This window comes from Elaeis guineensis, chromosome 3 (genome assembly GCF_000442705.2).
Source record: "Elaeis guineensis isolate ETL-2024a chromosome 3, EG11, whole genome shotgun sequence".
Taxonomy (NCBI): Eukaryota; Viridiplantae; Streptophyta; class Magnoliopsida; order Arecales; family Arecaceae; genus Elaeis; species Elaeis guineensis.
This window is the reverse complement of record NC_025995.2, coordinates 39,592,932-39,610,818: the sequence shown is the minus strand read 5'-3', so window position 1 is coordinate 39,610,818 and position 17,887 is coordinate 39,592,932. Positions and strand designations below refer to the sequence as shown.

The window sequence follows — 17,887 nt, the reverse complement described above, 5'->3', positions numbered from 1 at the left end:
CATCATGTGTCTGTCCTGTCCTGTGTGCCTGTAAATGGCATTTCAAGACCAAAATATTCTTGATAAATTTGGCGCAATTTGTTTACATGGAAAGCCGTTGATACTAAGATAATATGAATCACGTGACCTCATATGATAACCATATCTTATAGTTAGGATTCCTCTGCTGCAAGAGAAACCAGAAGGTGAGATAGAGGTGCCAATAGAGGGGGATCCTAGGGTAGTGAGAGGGCAAAGTGATGGAGTGAGAGAGGGAATCTCATCATTGAAGCAGGTGAAGTTCTGGTTCCTCTTCCTTTTCAACCCATCTTGTGCACTTTTGTTATTGTGGAAGAATGGCTTCACTGAAGACTTCATGGACCACTGCAAACCTTAACTGATGCTTCTTTGAATGTTCCATGTGAGATGTGTTGAATCTCTCATCTTCTTTCTATTCTTCTCCACTTTTTCGATTCAATCTCTAAAGGGTTAATTATGCGAAAAAACATCGAACTTTTTGGATGTTTTCAATTACATCTTAAACTTTTATTTAGTGCAATCGGATCATCAAATTTTTAGATTATTTCAATTCGAATCTAGCTCTAATTTTTATTGTCCTGCCATAAAGAGTTATAATATGACGTACTTATATGGCATCAAGTTACTTATGTGGTAAGAGAACAAAAGAAAAAAAAAGAAAGCAAAAGCCTAAAAAATCTGATCTCACTTGCAAGTTCTTAATCCACTTGAAGAATCTGAAATGAATACCATCATTCCCCTCTGCCAAGCAAACACAACGGCAACATAAATGGTGGGATAGGCTATGGAGAAGAAACCAATAGAGAATAGCCAAAAACTAAATTAAACACAAAAGAACAAACAAATAAAAGGAAGGAGGTCACTTTCCTGTTTGAGTGATGGGGAAGTGGCTTAAAAAAGATGCGTTTAAGAAGAGAGGTGTTGCTGTCTAGAAAGGGAGGAAAGGATTCTTGGATAAGTGAAGGAGAGGGTTCCTCCCATGAGAGATGAATGGAATAGTGAAGTTGGGACGAAATGGGGTTGGAGTAGATAAAGCTGCATTAGCTTTAATGTCTATCAATCAAATATAGAATCTCAAGAAAATAGAAAGGAGAGAGGATAGAGATTCGGAGGGAGAGGAATTTTTTGTTTTCTCATTGGTAGAAATCCTAATTGGAAGAAGATAAAAAAAGGGAGAGAAAGACTTTTGAAATCTTTTCTCATGTCCACACAAGCAAGTCACATGATATCACGTGATAATTCAATTATGAGAAGTAGACAGAAATTAACGTTAGGATCTGAATTAAAATAATTTAAAATTTTGATGATCTGATTGTACTAAATAAAAGTTTAAGATGAAATTGAAAACTCTAAAAAATTTAGAGTTTTTCACATGATTAACCATCTTTAAATTAAACTATTATAGGTAAAGAAGACTGTAGTTATTTTGCTTTGCATGATCCCTCTACAAATGCATGGGAGGAGATAATTGACAAGTTAATCTAATATAATAAGAAGCTTGAGGGTGAGCTCTGAAGCCACAAAATAAATGGGAATTGTCTGGCCTAGTGTATATTGGCTTCTTGGTTGGTTGCAGGTGGTGGTTGTTTGGCTTTAGGTTGAAATGCAGAATCCAAGGTCTCCTTAAATGGTTTTCCATGGTTGTATGATGGTTTTTAAGGGGTTTGGATAGTTATATGCAGGGGTTTCTGTGTTTGTGGGATCCTAGTTGAATATTTTGGGAACTAGCATCATATAATGGGTTGAATATGCAGGGGATATTGTAAGGAATATGTAACGAAATGATCTATTACTGAGTTAATGTTGTCATTAGTAAGCAATGTTTTAATGCAAATGAATGTTCACTAAGAGTAACTGAGTCACTGATGAATTACTATCACTATCACCTGCTCCCTTCTCCTCATTTTATGTTCAATTAGTTCCTTCCCTTCATCTTCTACCACTACCTCTGTAGGTTTCTTCCCTTTCCCTTGCCTTGTGACCTCCATGTCACACATATTGGCAGCCTCAGTGGTTGCTTCACCTAACTCATCTTTCTATCTTGCTTCCATCAACACTAGTATCAACAAGATCATGAGCTTGCTTTTCATACTATTGTTCTCAGCACAAACAAGCTCCTCTTTTATGTGGCTTGCTTTGTTATTACTCCTATTCATAGGTCAAACAAAGCCCGAGCTCACGTTAGGCTTTGCCTAAAGGTCTGTACTATATTCTTAGGCCTAGGTCTGCCCTTGCCCGGCCTTTGGGTCAACCTTCCAAGCCCAATCCCAGCCATTACTTAGGCTTCCGGCTTCAAGTTGGGCCTTTGGCTTCATGATCGTATTTTGATTTTAAAAGCATGCTTAAAGATAATTAAAATACTTTAAAATACTAAATATGAATAATTATATATTACCAACAGCCTACAACTTCTCTATTATCCATTAAGTTCACATGTCAGTAGCAACCGTCACTTAAATCTACAAATAAATCAAACATAAACAAATAATATGAGAAAAAAAATTCAAGCTAGGCCAGGCTCATGCCGGGCTTTAATACCTAAGCACAAGCTTGGGGAATTTACTAAATGGGCCTACTTTCTAAGCGCAATCGAACCATTGAGCCTAAAACCTTTGACCTTAGCTAGCCCAAAAGGCTGCAGGCTCGAGAAGACTAGACAGGCTGCTTGACTCGTGTCTGCTGCTCTTCTCCTTAATATATTAGTGTCTATTGTTGGGCATAGGTGATCGACCTCATCTTCTATTAGCTCACCAAGGGGATCGGCAACCATTGTCTCCTTCACTTCATCAAGATCCATGACATAAGGCTATAAGAGGGCTAAAAGGATGCAGTTGGATCCTCCAAGTTGGTTTCTACTTCATCCACATTGTGCTCAACATAAGCCTCTACGATTTCATATTCTTTGATTGCCTCCAGCATTTCTAAACCATCCTTGACAGTTCAGGGCTTTAAGTCTCAAAGCCTCCCTAGACACTAGGTGGTAAACTTGTGCATGGTTCTTGTACTCTAATTTTTCCGTCATGTTCTTTTATCTTTGTAATACTCATTTTCTATTAGGGTTACAACTGTCAAAGTGGTTCAAATAACCCCCATTGTAGTGCATGCGGGGAAGAAATTTGATGGCCCTACAATGGTGCAGCTCTACAGTGAAAAGATTAGAATCCATTCCTGCAGGCAGTGACATTAACAACTTGGTAAGTGCACCCATGTTACACAAGTTTTGAGATAATGTAAGGTGCCATCATTCCAAAAGGAAGAAGGATAACATGTCATAGATTGCTTGACCATTTAACTTGATTAAGAAGGACTAGGCAGAGAAAACTGCCTTTGGGAATTCTGGCTAGGGAAGTCTGACTACCTTGAAATTGATCATATTCTAGGACCATTCCACCAATAAAATGATAAATAACATGATCAAAAAAAGAGTTGATGCTGACTTGGAACATTCACCTGATGCTAGCCAAAGACATTCGCATGACAACAATCATGTATCATATTACATATGGAATAGCATATTTTTAAGGCCCCAATCTTTTGAGAGTAAAAAACATACCTTCTGTTGGCGCCTCTATCTCACCATCTGCTTTCTCTTGTAGCAGAAGAATCCTAACCATAAGAGATGGTTATCACATGAGGTCACGTGATTCATATTATCTTAGTATCAAACGGTTTTGCAACTAAACAACTTGCGCCAAATTTATCAAGAATATTTTGATCTTTTGTTCTTGAAATGCGATTTATGAGCACACAGGACAGGTACATGATGCAAATCTTACATAACATTTTAATGGAGATAGATAGAATGATGATATTAAGTCAAATGAAGATGTTGATTGATATGATTGAAAATCTTTTAGGGACTTCAACCAAAGCCAAGATGGTCAAAGTATACTTTTCCTATAAGATGCACAAATCAAAGGAAAAAAAGAAAAAAAAGGTGCACAATATAGTTCATATCATGCAATGATCAGAAATATGGGATGTATCTATGTAGAGGACCAAACCATCCTTCTCTGAAAGCCCTTTGGTCCTCTGCCTGCTGATGGTTCTGGGGTGCAGCCCAGTGATGAGTGCAAAAACTGGGCGTTCATCTGATCTCCCCGTTTCTGCCGCTCTGCGCGGTGACAGCAGCTTGCTGTGTCACACGATGGGTTGGTGACTTGTAAGCGGCCAAATCAAAATGTGCCTTGTGCCGTGTCATAATAAAGAAACTCAGAGCGAGAACGAGACAACGGCTGTACGGTAATTCTTTGCATAATGCCAGACGAGCTTTCTACCGGTTGATGACTCTTGAAAGAACTAATTGGTTAGGCATCACACATGTTACCATCACCAGCAACCGTCCAAGGAGTCCATATCATCACATGCTCGGCATCTATCGGTTGTAAGATGGGTGAACTCCAATCCTCTTTGATTTTAGCTAATAGCAAGGCTTACCAGCAAACAGGGCTACGAACACAGAGAGCTCCAAATATTCTCCCTCGCAAAGTTCCAACATACCATCAGTTTGCGGCTCAAACTCGTAAGATTTTTCAGGCTAGTAGAGTATAATGTATATGTCATTAAGTGACAACTTGATGTGTACCTTCTTCAATTTGTGTGTGAAACTGTTCGACGGTATGATGAATGTGAATCAGCCATTTTAAAGTCTAGACATGCTGCTCGTTATAACTTAATTGTCAGTGTGAATGTTACTGAATGCTCAGAGGTGGTATAGAACGACTGCCGAGGCAGAAACAGTGTAAATGAAAACAAGAAATAAGGGTACAATCACTAGAAATGCATGCCATTGAGAATTTCCAGAAAAAGAACCTCCGCAGTCGCACTTTCTCGAGCTTATACATGCAACCAAGTGAATGAATAAACATCTTAGTACACTACCAGGAAAAAAACAACTAACAAGTGTATAAATACAAAAGGAAAAAAACAAAAACAAAAGACTAGAATTATGGTACAACTACTTGTATAGCAGCTCGTGAGGTCACTGACAAAATGTACATATATTAAAAAAAATAAATCAGGTTCTGGGTTTTCTTTGCTGTGATCTCATACTGGCTCTACGGGCTACATCCCAAGCCTTTTGTGGTGCAAAAACACCTTGCTGTGATGCAAAAAATGACTCATAACCTGGTGAATCAAAAGCAAAACCAGTGTGCTTAGATTTTTCCCGGGGAAGCTGGGAAATCGCATAGCTCCTAGCTTCATCTGGTGTTAGATGATTAGCAACCTCCAGCAATTCAATCCTGCTGCTATCTTCGGGGTCATTCTTGTGAATCTCCTGAACAATTTCATAATCATAGGGGTAAAACCATCTCTGAAACCTGTAACCAGAAGGTGCTTAATTAGTTCAGTCTGACCCTGCAATACTCCGTTGAATTTAGCTTACAAAGCAGCGAATTTGTTGTATGTCACGAAGAAATGGTGCAATGGAAATAGTTATAATGCAGTAATACAGGACATAAACATGTTAACTGTGATTACAACAGCAACATGATCAACTGGTCAGCACAGTGGACGATGTTGGGTCCCACCGAACAAGGTTGGCGATAACCAATCTTATAAAGCAATCTATCCTGTAGAATGTCCTTAAAGAGAAAAGTAAAGGCCAAAAGCTAATTTCAAGAGAAACAAGCTGATAAAGAGGAAACAGAACAAGAAATTACTATAAAGAACCACATCCTTCCTCTTTTTTCTTGAACTTTCACCATCTACTCTAATTCCTCTTATGCCACAAGCAAGCAAAGTACTAAAGAACAGTTTCAGCTATATGATTTCTGAGTTGTACAAATATTTCTCCTTAGGCGTGTTAAAATAGATTCCTCAACCATATCCTGCTGCTTGAACCCAAGTATTTGAAATTTTGGTGAAACCAGCCCAAAGCTAACCAGTGAAACTCAGTTTCAGTCGACAATGATAATGGAAACCTAGTTTCAACAAAAATTGGAAGATTTTGGACTAGTTTTAGGGATTTAACCCAATTTCATCTGATGTTAATTGAAAGTAGACCAATGTTTTAAAAAGTGGAAGTGGTATGCTGTGCATGTGGTCAAGTCATCATATAGCACCAATGAAGTATGCAGCATGCATACACGGCCACACATACAGTACCTATCTTTTAAACATTTAACGGAAAGGTTGGTATGCACAATTTAGTAAATGATTAGCAATTGCTGTCTTCAACTTTTTAACAAAATGATAATAATACAAGCAAGAGTTTTGCTATTACAGTCTTGTCTCTGTAAATTTAACTTCCATTCTCCACCAACCCATGACACTATCACCTCCTAATGGCTGATCTACTATTAGCTGCCTAGAGGCCCTACTATCAATCCAATCTTGCAAAGCTTACGTATAGCTATATGTCTTCTGTTTCCATCTCTCTGTCTCCCTCTCTTTTCATCCCAAGCAAGCCAATGATATCTAGATTCACAACTACAGTTCATGAACAATTTCAGTGAAGTCACCTCAATGGCAACCCCTGGTTCACCAAAACAAGACTAAAGCTCGAAACCTTTTTCACCTAAGTGCAGATTTCTTAGTGCAGTGGGTTGCAGTGGGTTCGTGTGCTTGCATCAATGAGGAAGAACTATTTGCACATAAGCACTTCACCTTACATGGCGCAGACCAAATGTTTGTTGTTTGGTCCATCTTTAAGAACTCCCACATCCTTTACGACTTCATTACGACCACCCACCTCTCCATAACTTTATTCCTTTTAAGCCTCGTGGTTTGATCCTAAACTTTAGTAGTTTTCTCTTTCATCTACATCTCTTCCATGTCTTGATGGATATTTGCCCTCCTTTGAGCGGGATTACTTTGTTCCATATCAGTAGATGATTGTTTCAGAACTTGGATCCATCCTGTATTTAATCCTACCCCTATCTGGAACCGTCCTATCACATACTCCAAAATTCCAATTTACAAACAAGGAAACTCGCCTCAGCTTTTAACACTTGCTCCCTCAATCCCTATCTCCCTTCCCCTCCCAACACAACCCCACCCCCCCTCTTTTTCCTTTTTCTCTGTCCTGCTCCCCTCCCAACACTACTAGCACCACTGCCAGCTACACATGAGCAATGCTCCCTTCCTCTGTCATCTTCTCTCCCTCTCACTCCATCTCTTGCAACACCACCAGCATCACCACTGTTGGACACCTCCATGACCCACTGCCTATCCCATCTTCCCTCCCTCTTTTCCTCCACCCCCTTCGCAAGACCACCAGGACCACTGGTTCCCACAAGTCTGACATGAGTTAATTGAGCTCGAGCTTGGCTTGAACCAATGTTAGATCTTCAATGAGCCGAGTTGGAGCTCTGGTTTCTTATCTCGTCTCTTGCTTGAGCTGAACTTTAAAAGTAAAAAAAATTAAGACAACCTCAAATGGAGCTTAGCACGCTCAATTTTGGCTCATTTACACCCCTAGTAGTAGGAAGATTATGAGGCACATAAAATATATATAGAAGGGATTATAATGTTAAAATCTCTATTATTCTATTCAAGGCAAAGACATCCAGCTAACCAAGTAAGGAGTTCATACCCATAAGAGATAATTAACAGAAACAGTTCACCAAACAATGTGAAAATACTAGTTGGCAAAGAGGATCAATACACAATTCAGCAAAAAAAGAAAAAAAAAGGGATGTACAGTACACAAGTAGACACTAGTTCATGGGTCAGGTGGACTGGCGGTCAGGTGGCCTGCCCAGTCCACCCAAGATTGAAGCCTTTTTGATGAGCTCAGGCAAAGATTTTAGGGTTGGGCTCGGGCTTGGCGATGAGAGCCTAGCGCCTGGCCCAACCTTTGTTTTTCTTAATATATGTTGATGTATTTGTATATTTAATTAACAACTTTTATCGATATATGAACTTAATGTGACAATAGACATGTTGTAGATTGTTGGCAATATTTAATTTTTTCATATTTAGCATTTCTTAAATATTTTTGTAACATTTTTACCAAATTTATAAAACAATTAAAACTTTGATTGGGACACTTGAGGCTGGCCTGAAGCCCGAGTAAGGATTGGGCTTGGGCTAGGAAAGTAGGCTCAAAGGCTGGGCTAGGCCAACCCTAAGCCTATGTAAATTATGTTGACCTTCTGGGCAAAGCCTATGCCGGAGCGCAGCCCACGAACAGGTCTATATACAAGTATTAGAATAGTTAAAGCACAATAAATGAGGAAACAGTGTAGAAAAACACATTTGAGCAGAAAACTAGAAGATCACCCCAAAAGAATAGTCATAAATCTTATGTAAGGATGTGCTTATGAGCTCCACCATAAGACAAGGGAAGGCCTAAGTGGAAAATCATCACAAGCACTTAGCAAAACGCTATATTCAGGTTTCTTGGATGCAGTATTGAAGACGGAGGATTTGAGATCAATTGCAACCTTGAATTCCAGTTTTTCTTCAAGAACTAGATCCTAAGTCTATCAGTTTAGACATCACTGCACTAATCTCAAACAGATTTCTCAGTTTCAGACTTACAGAAGTTTATTACTTGAGCAAATATATCAAGAATCAGCTAGTAATTCAAACTTCAAAGTCTTACCCTTGATATAAGAAGTCACCAAGAAGTGCAGCAACAGGAATGAGCAGAAGTGCAAGGTAGAAATAAAAAGTGCTCATCAACACATAGATAACAAAGAATAAATTTTCCTGGAAGAACAGTACAAGAATTAGATACACAAATGTCTAGGTAAACAAATAGGACAAATTCAAGGAACTTACTTGTCTGTCATATGGGGTCATTATTCCTGAGTATATGAAGATAAACACAAACCAGGCTAATATGCTCCCCCAAATACTTAGATGGTGCCATCGTGTAACTGAATTACATGCCATAAGAAGGCGCAAGTTGACAGTCACCACAACACAGGTAAAGGCCATTGTGCTGACATCCCAGAGACCAAATATCTTTCCAGATGAATTGTGACCGGCCTGACTTGCAGCAGTCGTAAAGTAATAGAATATCAATGACTGATAGACAGAAAAGAAAGCCCATACTGCCACGACCCTCCATTTAAAAAACATGTTTCGAATTCCTTCTCTGTAAAGCTCTGGATATTTTTTTGACAAAGAAGCACTGACATCCTGGAAGAACAACCAGATATGACCGGTAAAGCAACAACATTTTAATAGCATTCCACAAATAGATCTTGAGATCTTGCATGGCATTAATTTAAAGAAAAGGTAACAGAACTTATTGCTATCTTGGAGAATACCTTGTCAAACAATCCAACAATGATAACTGGTAGTGCTGTAAAAATGACATTATACAATGACTGGAACCAATCGTCATAGAATCTCTGACCAGAAAAACCAGTTTGGAAAGTAAACCAAAATTGAGTCAAAGTAAAGGTAAGATTTTTGTAGAAAAAATAGGTGATAACCTGCAAAGAAGAGAACTGAAGGTTACTTCCTCGACAACCAAAAAGCCTTTGGGGGGCGCAAGAAAATCACAAGAATTCCCACCTTGCATAATCTGAGATATGACCATCGACCATGCACTAGAAGAAGATCAGTAAGGAAGCGAAACTGAGCAATTGCAAAATCACTAGCCATTACAGCTTGCATTCCTTCAAGTCCACTTATGCCCACACCAACATGAGCAGCTTGAATCATACTCACATCATTTGCACCATCACCTATACTCAGCGTGATCTTCCGAGCACCTTTTTTAACCAGACTAGTAACCTTCAAAGAAATGCATGTATTAATTAAGAAAATGATATATTAATCATGACTGCAAAATTATACATGCCCAGAAAATAAAACTCCATGATAATGAGCAATATTGATTTAACTAAACAAAACAGAAGCTCGTATAAAAAGCTACGAAAGCCGTTGGAACTGATGGCAAAGTCAGACACTGGAAAACATCAAACAAGTGGAAAAGAAAAGGAAAATCCAATAAATCATTTAAAAGATTGAAGAAAAGCATCGGCAAAAAAAGTAGAGTATTGGAATATATTATCTTTATTCAGATTCATGTTGGCTTCACACCTGAAAATGTAAAATTGGAAAATAAAAAAGAAAAGAAAGAAATGGATTTTCAAAAATTAACCATATGAAATACTCAAAAAGTGACCATCAAGTCTATTGCACGGTAGCGGATTACATTATATGTCTATGAAATAGATATTACTATCCTGGAAATCTTAGTACTTTCGAAATGATGGCATTCCTGTTTTGTTTATTGGATAAATTATGCCACCTAACATAGATATAAGTTATCTTCAAAGCATATGCAAGATCCTTCAAACATGGTACAATAATATGCATTTCATTATGCTGATTATGTAAAATATGTATCATTCCTCAAAAACCTCAACTATTGATACTACACTGCCAAAAGGAAAACATCAATTTTGTAAACCATGTCCGCATGTGTAAGTGTGTGTATAGACGGAACATAATCCATGAAATTAATTCTAGCCGCTCAAGCTTTAGAAAAGACATACTTTACCTGTGCCTTTTGTAGTGGAGAAACACGACAACAAACTACAGAACTACAATTCAAGCTCAAATTGAGCAGATTCGCACGTAAATTTGGGTCCAGTGCATACATCAAACATTTTCCATCAATTATAAGGGCCAACTTCGTTCCTGATATAGTACGCAAGTATTGCTGAGCTTCCTCAAGGCATCGGTTCAGATCCTGTTTTACTGAGTGTCTAATCACACGTGCAATCTCTACAGTGTCCCCCTGAAAGTATGGTATACAGAATTCAACAACAGAAATTTTAAATGTTATTACATTGAACTTAGTTAAGGCCTACAAACAGTAGTGCAAGATATGGCTCAAGGAAAGAGAAAAATGAAGGGGGAGGGGGGTGGTGGTGGGGGAGATATGCAAGAGGGTTGAAAGTAGTCATGAACTCCAACAAATTAAGAATAACAGATTCATACTAGCTGGTTCAGGAATAGTCCGAGCATAGGTTTAGAATTGTCTGGTAACTGTTTCCCACAAAAATAATATATATGCTTCATTGTAGTATGCATGCAAACTTTATGCATAATATAGCAGTATGGATTCATCTTACCCTATCTTCAGCCTCTCTAATTGCATTTGTTTCTGAACTGATAATGAATTGCTTCATGTCATTATTGATCAAGTTGCATGCTGCAAGGAAGGAAAGATCTAGTAATGGGACAGAATTTCATTCCTATATTAACAATTACAAGCCGAACCACACGGTTGGCACTTCATGAACACTTTTTCTACAAAACATGATAATGCAAAGATTGGAACCTGGAAGATCTAAAACGTTTATCTTACCATAGGCTATATTTATTGCAGTTTCAATTTTATCCCCTGTTAGCACCCAAATCTTTATTCCAGCTCTAGATAGGGTTTCTATACAAGCTGGCACCCCTTCTTGAAGCTTATCTTCAATAGCAGTGCATCCTATTAGCACCAGATCCTTTTCAATTAGCTCTGCCACCTACAAGAAATAATGACAAGAGATCATCTAGTTACTCCAATTGAACATTTATTATCTACATGTTAGCAGCATAAGAACATTCACGTGCAGCTGGATCCAAAAAAACATGGAAAAAAATACAACATACTGGTCCTGAACGACAAGTACTTGCACATATGAATCACAACTGCATCCTGGAAGCTGCCAAATGATATTTGTGACAGTAATCTAGAAACAAAAGGCATGGGTTGATCCAAATCCTTTGCAATAGAATTCCTTTTGCATCTTCTGGAATAGATCATCCATCAGATCCTTCACATTTAACTTTTCCTACTTAATAAAAAGAGTTTTCTCCAGTGAAATCTTTCCATCTCAAGAAGAAAGGAAATATATTGTTGTCTCATCTTAATTTCACCAATAATGAAATAATTTCTGGGAAGAGTGATCTCGTGATTATTAGAGAAGTGAGCTTATATTTTGACAGCTCCAAAACAAGTTTGTCTGTATGTTAGCATGAACAGATTTATCATTCCATAAGGAAATGCCAATCTTAAAATATACAAACTAGCATCCCAACTAGTTCAATCCCTTAAAACATCTTAAGAGTTGTTTGGTCAACAAGTTTTTTTATTTTTACTAAAACAAGTTTATAAAAAATTCCAAATAAATTTCTACAAAAACCTGAAAAAATGAGTTTCATGAAAAACAGGTTCCCCTATTTTTATAAAACATGTTTATAGAGAACAATATTCTATGATTATCTGCTTAAGAAAACTTATAGACAACCAAAAAGCCCCTTATGTTTCTCTTATATCCAAGATTACGTCCCAATAACACCACTACTGGATTTTTTTCTAGAGCTGATCATTGAATGATTGATTTTCTTAACATAGATGGAAGCCCTAAACCAATGGAGACAGATTTTCATTTTTGGGTCTCCATTCATTCCACAATTTCTATTTCAAGATCTAATTCATGCAAGGCAAAAATTTTATTCATTCTTTATAGTTTGAAAGAGCTGGAGGAACAGCTATGGTACTTACTGTCAAGATAGGCACTTAGTCTAGTCTTCCAATGCCATCAGATAAGCCAGTGTAATCATATAGAACAGGAAACTAGTAGTGAATGGGACCCTCGGTGTCGGGATAGGGCATGAGGGTGGTGCATCACGTTCCATGGGCAAACCGAGACAGCCCTATCCCACGGAATTTAAAACCTTAATCGGAGGTCTCCACAAAAGTATCCAAAAGGAGTTAAAGCTTCAAAGTTGAAAGACATCAGCAAATCCAGTGAAAGAACAAATGGATCATGGAGAAAAATCGGCCTAAGAAAGGTCAGTAGGGCAATAAGTTTGATAAAGACAACAAAAAATCAAGTCAAAAAAGGAGAGCAGAACAAGAAGTAGATCAACACGACTCAAAAAAGATTACTACAACCACTATAACTTCGGTGGACACACCAAGGAGAGTAGAAATGTTGGAAATCTCAACCTAACTTGCAACCAAAAAGAAAGAAACTAAAGGACCAGGATTCCAAGAGAAAAGGGAAAACGGTCCTCAATGCTACAAAGGTTGAGGAACTACCCGAGGTTGAACAAGCAAACTTAAAACTAAGCTTGATAGGGAGAGAAACCCGAGACAGCAAATGAAGCAAACTTCGAGATGCGGAGAACTCCACTTGAAGATCCAAGTGAACTAGAGCATCATCGAGGCTATTCTAGATCTTGAAGCCAGAAGAACCTCGCCTATGAAAGTTTGGTTCAAAAGCTACAATCGCAAACCAAGCTCCATCTGCATTCCTATCCTCTTGATTCGATTCAGATTGATGTAGAATTGAAGATCACTAAACAACGTGCCTCCAAATTCGCAATTATTGAGAAGTATATTGATGACATAACTTACGAAATAGTTCCTTTGGATGTTTGCCAGGTCATTCTTAAGAGCCCATACCTTTCAAATCGAGATACAATATTCCATAGGCGGCAAAGAAAGTAACATCTCGTAAAGAATAAAAAGGATTCATAATCAATGCCTCCACACCAAGGTACGTCATCTCGATCAAGGACCGCGAACCAGTTCCACCATAATCATTGTTGGTACTTGGTACGAGGGCCGGTTCAACGTACCAAGTGTCCATACGCCCCCATACCATATTTTAGTACATTATGCTACAACCCATACCACTCGATTTGGTATGGTATGGTGTACCTTATTCCAGACCACAAGGTAATATAAACCTTACGACCACAAGCCCAAGCAAAGTGACTTAATGCTTGCAGAAAGTTTGTAATGATGATACGAAAAATTGATACTGCTCATGGGAGGTTAAGCTCTCATCCCCTGGTTCCACAAATTAATTAACCGAGATCAAGACCAAGGAATCGCCACCATCATCACTGCCGTCACCGAGGAAGGATGGCAAGAAGCATCCCTACCATGAAGTCCAGATACAAAAGCAAAGGAAGTGGCATGCTTGGCTATAGAAGGAAAGAAGACCAAGGCCGAGAACCATCTCCAAGCAAAGCAAAATGGTTCGGCCATAAGATAAGGAAGCTGTCGTTTCCCCACTTTCAATTGTAATTTAGCATAAACTAAATCCCCTAAGGAGGGAGAAACTTGATCAAGAAGGATCACCAAAGTCAATGTGGACTATTTTAGCCACTACAAGTACAGCTAAAAAGAATCCAAGAGAGAGATCTGCCACATCGGGAAGCCAAGTCACAAGCCAAATTTTTGGAGATAAGTCATAGGACAATTGATCACAATGATCTTTTCCTTCAAATCAGGTAATTTTTTGAGATCTATGACTTAATATCAACCCCTTAAGTGATCAAAATGAGCCGAATTTTCATCGTTTGGTTCTCGAAATAGCTGGTCAAATCGAAAGATTCCTTTTCATAAAAGAGTTTGACCGAATATACCTCTTAATCCATTAAGAATTAGACAGAGCAACAGAAGGCAAAGTTGATAGAAAAATTGAGATCTTTTATAGCATTTTAGTTTTTTTTGTGATTGTCTTTTAGTTAGATTATTTTTGGAGATCTAGTCCTATTCGAACTAGCAGAGAAATCCGACCTGAATTATGCAAGAGATGACCTTACCATCACTATAAATAGGATCTATGTACCTTAGTTTATGAGATATGGATTATCAATGAAGGAAAGGAGACGTAAACCCAACTTTCAAAATTTTTCAACCTTTTTCAAAATTTCTTTGAGAAATTTGAGTTGAGCGGATTGAGAGAATTCTTCCTTCTCCATGATTGGATCAATCAACTTATATCTTATCATTCTCAAACTACTCCAATCTCTCTCCTCCACCTCCTATTCATATTTCTGATCTTCCTCTTCTTGTATCCCCTCTTATCCCATGGCCCTTGTCATTTGCCTCTATTTCAAACCTGCAAGTAACAACTAAAACGTGCAAATTCATACCACCTATCAAAGAAAAACAAGACTTGAAATAAAGAAAAGAAAATTTTCAAAGCAGCCAAGAGAAAATTATTAAAACAGAAAGTCAAAACTCTTCAATAATCAAAATCTAATACACAGAAATAAACAAAGGAAAAGATGACCTTTTAAAAATTCATAGCCATCTAATAGAAGTGGAAGAGCCAAAGCATATGACAGTAAAGAGACCATAAGGAATTCCTAACATCAGCGACATAATCTGCTACTAGATCTCAGATTTTCATTTGCTATTGCAAATAATCTTCTCCAAAATCCACCTCAGGCTGCGTATTCATTTTCAATCTAGACATCACAACTGGCATGATTTGCAGAAAAAAAAAAAATTCTAGAGGATATCAAAGGCATAAAAGGCTCTTTTAGAAAAGTATTGAACTTCTTTAAACTTCAGACAAACTCAAGTCATGCGAACCTAACATTGCAGATGCACCTCCTGTAAGAGGTTCAGATAGAAGGCACATTATTGAGGAGATCTGAGTGATCATGTCTCCATTGATCCACTTGGGCATCACTTTCTAAATGGCACCATATTCCAGGTCCCAAATGTGTGTGTGTGTGTGTGTGTGAGAGAGAGAGAGAGAGAGAGAGAGAGAGGGAGTAGGAGGGGCACCAACTGGGTGCAAGGAAAAAGGCAGAGAGAGGCAGAAGGGTATTGGACCATTGTATGAGGAATATTCATGGAACTGAAAAACTTTCAACTAAGAAACTGTATAAACCAGCCACCAACAAGATGCGAGAAGTAGGTATGCGAAACCTAGGCGTACCTTCCTAGCTTCCCTCAGCTAACGCTAGATGGGAAGCTGTAAAATTACCAAAAACTGAGGGGGCAACAAAGGCTCATAGAGTCACATACCGCTGCCCATTCAAAAATTAGGAGGGAAATTGATATTAGAGAATAATTTATGAGTTTTTCGGATGCTTGGTTTCTATTCTTAGTAAAAGATTTATTGAACAACTGCAACGCCAGTGCCACTTGCATATAGAGATTCTCTACAAGATTTAAGCACACGGCTAAATAAGCAAAGAAGCCTATTTGAGAGAGATAGTAGTGGTATGTTTCCTTCATATTAACTTTGTCTTTTGATGGTATTACTGAGATATGGTTGGGTGGTTCTCACCAAACAGTTAAAAAGTCCAAGTGGAAAACAAGAATTGCTGCCACCCAAATGCTATCTAATCTAGATGTATGATGCATTGATGCTAGATATCTTCAAATCTTTGCACAGTCTGAAGCAAGCAGCATGGCAACTTGTCTAGGAGAAGAATGTTAAAAACTGAAGTCATTTCAAACCCTGAAAAAAATTCCCATTAATTTGGTTTCCAATACCAATATGCAGCCAGGTTGGAACATCTCTTACCTTTTCCAGGAATAAGAGAATTCAATGATAAGGAGATTGAGGATGTATGTCAATATTGGAGGAGGTCTGGTATTGATTTCTTGAGTTTATGTCCCAAATATCTATGATGACAGGAATTGCAGTCTCTGAAGGATCAAAGAACTATACACTTGACCAGTGGAAATTGATTCATAATATAAACATATTCTAGACTGACTTTTAGTTAAGGCAAGGTTTTATTTTTACCTTGTACTTTTCATGAAAGCATATTTGTTGGCTTTTGTATGTTTTATTTTTAGTAGATTTACTGACTAGAATAGGTTGGCTTACAGAAGTTTCATGGTCATTAGAACTGCACAAAATAATTTTGCCACCTTCAACACAGGCTTCCATGCTAATCAAGGTTTTTCACTATTTCAGAAAATCTTTGGTTATCTTTTGTTGAGGAAGACTTAAAAATTTGTCTCAAGTAAACGATAGATATTTAGGCGGGAATTGAAGCTATAAATAAGGACATGATGATTTATATTCTATTCATGAGTTGAATCATAGAAATCTCATGGTTATTTCTCTTACATGAGAAATACATACATTACTTTTAAATTACAAGGAAGGAAAGTGTACTGACATCAACTGGAATAAGACAGTGAATTCCAAGATATGCATAAGTATTTACTGTCTGTTCTATTAAACAAATGGAAGTAATTAAGCAAACTATAAATTTCTCTATCAGATGTATTAAAGTATGCATCAGAAGTATGCAGAAAGAAAATACAGACAAGTAGTACTAAGGGGGTGCTTGGTTGAGGGGAATGAAGGTCTGGAATGGAAATCGGAATGGGTGACTCCCATTTCAGTTGCTTGGTTGAGGAGTCCCATTCCAATTCCAATTCTAGGATGGAATGGGAATTGTCCCATTCTGAAGTCTCCCCTATGGATTCAAAGCCCATTCCACCGTTTAACAAATTATTTCCTAAATTGTCCCTCATATTTAAATATTTTACCAAACAAATATGTTGCTCCCGTCCCTTAAAAAAACCCAATAGACTCTCTCAAACCAGAAAAAAGGTGAGAAATCCTTGCCCCTGGTGCATCTGGCGGCCACTCTTCCCTTACTCCGACGACCAACAGTCCCCCCATTCCATATTAGTTCTCTAGCTGCTCCAACCCCATCGAGCCCCCACCTCTCCTATTCTCCACGAGGAAGGGCCTGCCCATATTCATCTCCCGTGACCTCCTCAGTTCCATCCTATCTCCTAACTCCCATCTTATTCACGTCAGCCCAGATCACTGGTAAGTCTCTCCCTCTCTCTCTCTCTCTCTCGATCTCTCTATATATCTAAATGGACAAGCAAGGTGTCTGAGGAAATGCCTACTTAACTTTATCAGAAAAATATTTCTTATTTGCCTTAGCTAGAGATATTTACATTGATCTACCTATATACATGTTTTCAATTTTTTATTTTTAATCAATTCGTTCAATGTGTTTTGAATGTGCTGATTTCCTAGTAGCTTTAGCAGGAGTTGTGAAAATCAGGAGCCCGTGGCATTGTTTGTATGCCTGTTTGCTTGTATGTATGCATGTCAAAGACATGCTTCTTTGAGTGGGTTCCTAAGTGACAAACTGGCTTTGTGATTGC

At 38.1% G+C, this 17,887-nt stretch overlaps 1 protein-coding gene across 2 annotated transcripts in view; it reads right to left on the bottom strand.

The window, feature by feature from the left end:
* Nucleotides 1-4,777: 4,777 nt before the first annotated feature.
* Nucleotides 4,778-17,887, bottom strand: part of LOC105042163 (phospholipid-transporting ATPase 3) — a 45,059-nt gene continuing 31,949 nt past the window's right edge. For both annotated transcript variants that reach the window (XM_073253753.1, XM_073253754.1), the window contains 8 exons: nt 11,300-11,465; nt 11,064-11,143; nt 10,487-10,726; nt 9,493-9,714; nt 9,243-9,410; nt 8,749-9,111; nt 8,570-8,676; nt 4,778-5,339 (listed from right to left, as the gene is read on the bottom strand). In XM_073253753.1, the coding sequence (XP_073109854.1) occupies nt 5,036-5,339; nt 8,570-8,676; nt 8,749-9,111; nt 9,243-9,410; nt 9,493-9,714; nt 10,487-10,726; nt 11,064-11,143; nt 11,300-11,465 (1,650 nt within the window). In that variant the 3' untranslated portion in view covers nt 4,778-5,035. The remainder of the gene's footprint in view (nt 5,340-8,569; nt 8,677-8,748; nt 9,112-9,242; nt 9,411-9,492; nt 9,715-10,486; nt 10,727-11,063; nt 11,144-11,299; nt 11,466-17,887) is intronic.